Source organism: Priapulus caudatus, unplaced genomic scaffold (genome assembly GCF_000485595.1).
Source record: "Priapulus caudatus unplaced genomic scaffold, Priapulus_caudatus-5.0.1 Scaffold122, whole genome shotgun sequence".
Taxonomy (NCBI): Eukaryota; Metazoa; Priapulida; class Priapulimorpha; order Priapulimorphida; family Priapulidae; genus Priapulus; species Priapulus caudatus.
In genome coordinates this window covers 449,734-453,761 of record NW_014577183.1, presented here as the reverse complement: position 1 = coordinate 453,761, position 4,028 = coordinate 449,734, and the positions used below count along the sequence as shown (strand labels likewise).

Sequence of the window (4,028 nt, the reverse complement as noted above, 5' to 3'; positions counted from 1 at the left end):
CACACACACACACACACACACACACACACACACACACACACACACACACACACACACACACACACACACACACACACACATATTCTGATAGCTCGCCAGCTCAGTTGCTATATCATTTCACTCTTTGAGAGGTCGGTAAGTCATACGGGAATATTTTACCATAGAAAAGTAGTTTAATATCTATGCCTACCAGAAACCGAAAGGGTGTGTGCGCGATAGAGCGCAAGATAAATAGCTAAATGAATAGCTAGCTATAAATATATAGATAGAGAGACAGCGGGGAAGTGAGTGAGTAGGACGTAGAAAGAGTAGCAGTTAGAGCTAATACGGAATACGAGACTTAGAGTATGCAAATCTTTTATATTTAAGGATAATTATACAGAACATAAAACAGCTATAGTGATGGACAGACAAGAAGGACGTATACTAAAGAGCCAGTTCCCAGATGTCGATGTGCCAGAAATGTCGGTGAATGATTTCCTTGAGCAACATTCCTGGTTGAACAAGCCACAGGACTCCATAGCTGTGGTAGGTCTTACAATTACGTTTTTACATTAGTCGTGGGCGAGTGTCCACGCGTAAATCAGGTATACGCGTGGCTGGTGGAATATGCAATAATGGGTAACAGAATGGCGGATAAGAAGAGAATTGGCAAGAATTTCTCTAATTTTCTAAATACAGTCGTTAATTGTTATTTTTACCATTATGTTACAAGTCGCTGTGTGCTGTTCTCCAAGTGCGTCTATCGGTACTCTCCTTAGATTTTTCAAATCTTGGCTATCACAGCCTACATTCTACATCTGCCTTTCATTCATGTTTTCCTTTTTCTTGTTTATTACATACAGGTACTTTCCTTTTTATCCTTTTCATATCCATCTTGCAAACACGCTATCCAACAATCCAAGCAAACCCCAGAAATTCAAAACGTAAAAATGTCAAACGCTACAATCCTGTGGCCGGTGTTTCACCGTTATATTCGCTATATCGTGACATTGCTAGATCGGGCGCAGTGTTGGACCACCTGATGCTAGCAAGGAGTGGAGGTTGTCGTACAGAAAGCTGCGGGAGTCTGTAAGGAGAGTAGCTAGCGGTCTGGCCCGGCGCGGCCTCAGGAAAGGTGACGTCGTGTTTGTGTGCAGTTCTAACTGCCCAGAGTACGTGATCACGATGTTGGCAGTTTACTCGCTAGGGGCCGTCCTGACGTCTGCGATTCCTGGATCCTCTGTAGGTGGGTTATTGTCCTTACACTACATCGATAAATGATTTTCGCGGCCATGCTAAGCTAAGGATTCCTATAGGTCAGCAACAGATTTGAGAAATGCCGCCCAAATTTTTGTTATTAAAATACAATATATTGCAGATATTTTGTTAATTAAAATGAGATATCACCTTCATAATTATATAACTAATTAGTAGATAGGTTGTGAGTAAGTGATGAAACCACGGCGTGACAATATCGGGCCTACCGCAAGCGTAGGTGCCTGCTTTCAGCCCGAGATACTTTAACACGTGGACAAATTGCGAAGTTCTGTGGCAGCTTTAAAGTTTTTCGTCGTAATCTAGTGACGAGCTCACACTGCGAGGAAAGTTGGTGGAGGCGTTTGGTGGAGTAAAACGTGGTACGTGACTAAGATAATATATATATACATTATATATTATATACATTTTACACATATATAATATATTATATAATATATATATATATATAATCGTGGACTAGGACACGTTCACCTTTTTGTGAATGCCCACTGGCCTGATTTCTTTACTACGTAGCAAAGTCTCTGCGAGTTTGAGATAGCACTTCAAACTACGAAACTTTAGCAGTCATAAAACAGCATAGCACTATGAGACAATCTGTTCCTACGCGCCCCCCCCAAAAAAAACACCTGCCGCTCCATATTTAGTCGCCGTTTTTTACCATTTGCTATTTTAGGCACGGATTTCATTTGGCAGCATTGTAGACAAAGAGTGTATACCATTTAATGATTTGCTGGAAGACAGCGGCGACGCATTTCCTAAAGACAACCGTGTTGAATCCGGTGACCTAGCCATCGTGCTATATTCCAGCGGAACAACTGGCCCGCCAAAGGGCATACCTTGGACTCACAAACAACTCGTGGCTAATCTCTGTACTGTAACCTGGTATTAAGCATTCCCCAACGTCACACAATATAAGGGACAGTCACTGATGGGTAGCAATATCGTGCATTAGTTAAGATTATGCATGACAGACAACAGTAACGCAAATGAATTTAAACTCGAACAATTAGACTAGAAATTTAGAAGAATGAGTAAGAACTTAACTGGTGAATTTATCGATCCATTCAACGAAATTAAAATGCGTATGTATATAGCCAGCACTATATAGCCATCTTGCACAAGCAAATATGGTAGATATCTGGTTTCAACTACGAACTCCATATCATTGGCTACTCGTTCTAGCGTAAACATGAGACAAGAAGACGTAGTTCTGGTGGCAACTCCTCAAGCTTTCGGAGGCGGCATGTATATAACGATACACAGTTTAGCTCAAGGGGCAGTAACCTTGTCCCTGCCTAATCTCAGTAATCCTGGGCTATACAGTGCAGCAATAAACAAATACAAGGTATATTAGCCCGGCAGATATGTGCTATATGAAGTTGTGATTGTATATACAACAATTAGAAATTTAGTATCTATTAGTATGTTGCTAATTTATGTTAGAGTCTCGTTTTCATCTTCTTTGTCAAATTCACGAGAATCATGAGCATATCGTTTCGTTACAAACTCAATATTATTCCTTAGTATTTGTATCATATTCCCAAAATGCAAGTTTATTTTAACTGCCGCGCCATGATTTTATTACTCTATAGGTCACCTATACCTTCTGCATTCCTCCACTGATCGTCAGTCTGGTAAAGCAAGGTTACGAGCTGCCCACATTACAACGCTGTGACACGGCGGGGGGCAGCTGCAGCCCTGCAGTTATCAGAGAAGCTAGAATTACGCATCCACACCTGATCATTAATAGTAGTAAGACTTAGACTTAGACATAAATAGCTTCCAGAGATAAGAGTGCATATTGAAAATTCCGTCAATTAAACGTGGTCTACTTTGTTCTCTAATCATCAGATGTTGCATGACAAGTTTGCTTTTTATTTATATAATTACATTACCGTTCACCGAAGGACTGCTTTCCTGAGTGCCGTATAACCTGATGCCTGAAGCCACCGAGATACACGTATATAACTAATTATCTAACTAACTATTTAGAGCTTTTCGGAATGTCTGAAGTCGGATCAGTCATAGGCGCTCCGCCGGAAAAGGATCAGGATAGCAACACGAGAGGATGTCTTCTAGGAAAACCTCTAGCAAACACACAGATTAAGGTATATATCATATTTGTTTTTGGCTGTTGCGATTTATTGGCGACCCATAATCCGTTCTACTTGGCTTACCGGATTTAGTTGTACGTGCTATTTGGTTGTACCGAATGCTATAATATTATTGGTTTGAGGCGACATCTCTATGGTATCCTTAAGTAGAATTGTACCACATACTACAACTCACATCACACATACCAACTGGAAATTTATTTATGTAAGTATAATTATGATGGCATCTGCGTAGGTGGTGGACGCAATCACTAGGAAGCTGCTGCCCCCTGGTGTAGCGGGAGAGATGTGCGTCCGTAATCCATATAATATACTGCGCGGCTACATCAACAACCCTGAAGCGACGGCACGCGCCATTGACAGCGACGGTTGGCTGCACACGGGAGACCTGGTGCAGTACGATGACGATGGCTTCATCTACTTCATGGATAGACTAAAGGATATTATCCGAATTGCACCTGACAAAACCACGACGATTCAGGTATAATTCCCAAACTGAGGAGCGAAATAGATAGACTAAAGGATATCATCCGAATTGCACCTGACAAAACTACGACGATTCAGGTATAATTCCCAACCTGAGAAGCGGATTAGCAGTGGTGGTAACGATGGAAGCAGGAACGCTGAGGCTTTCTGAACCGAGTGTTCAAGGTT

At 41.5% G+C, this 4,028-nt stretch overlaps 1 protein-coding gene across 1 annotated transcript; it reads left to right on the top strand.

Moving 5' to 3' along the window:
* The first annotated feature begins 402 nt into the window (after positions 1-402).
* On the top strand, positions 403-3,861 carry LOC106805656 (4-coumarate--CoA ligase 1-like). Its single transcript, XM_014807344.1, has 4 exons — positions 403-528; positions 1,000-1,224; positions 1,934-2,134; positions 3,610-3,861. The coding sequence occupies exons 1-4, from the start codon at positions 403-405 to the stop codon at positions 3,859-3,861; spliced, it is 804 nt and encodes a 267-aa protein (XP_014662830.1).
* The last annotated feature ends 167 nt before the right edge of the window (positions 3,862-4,028 follow it).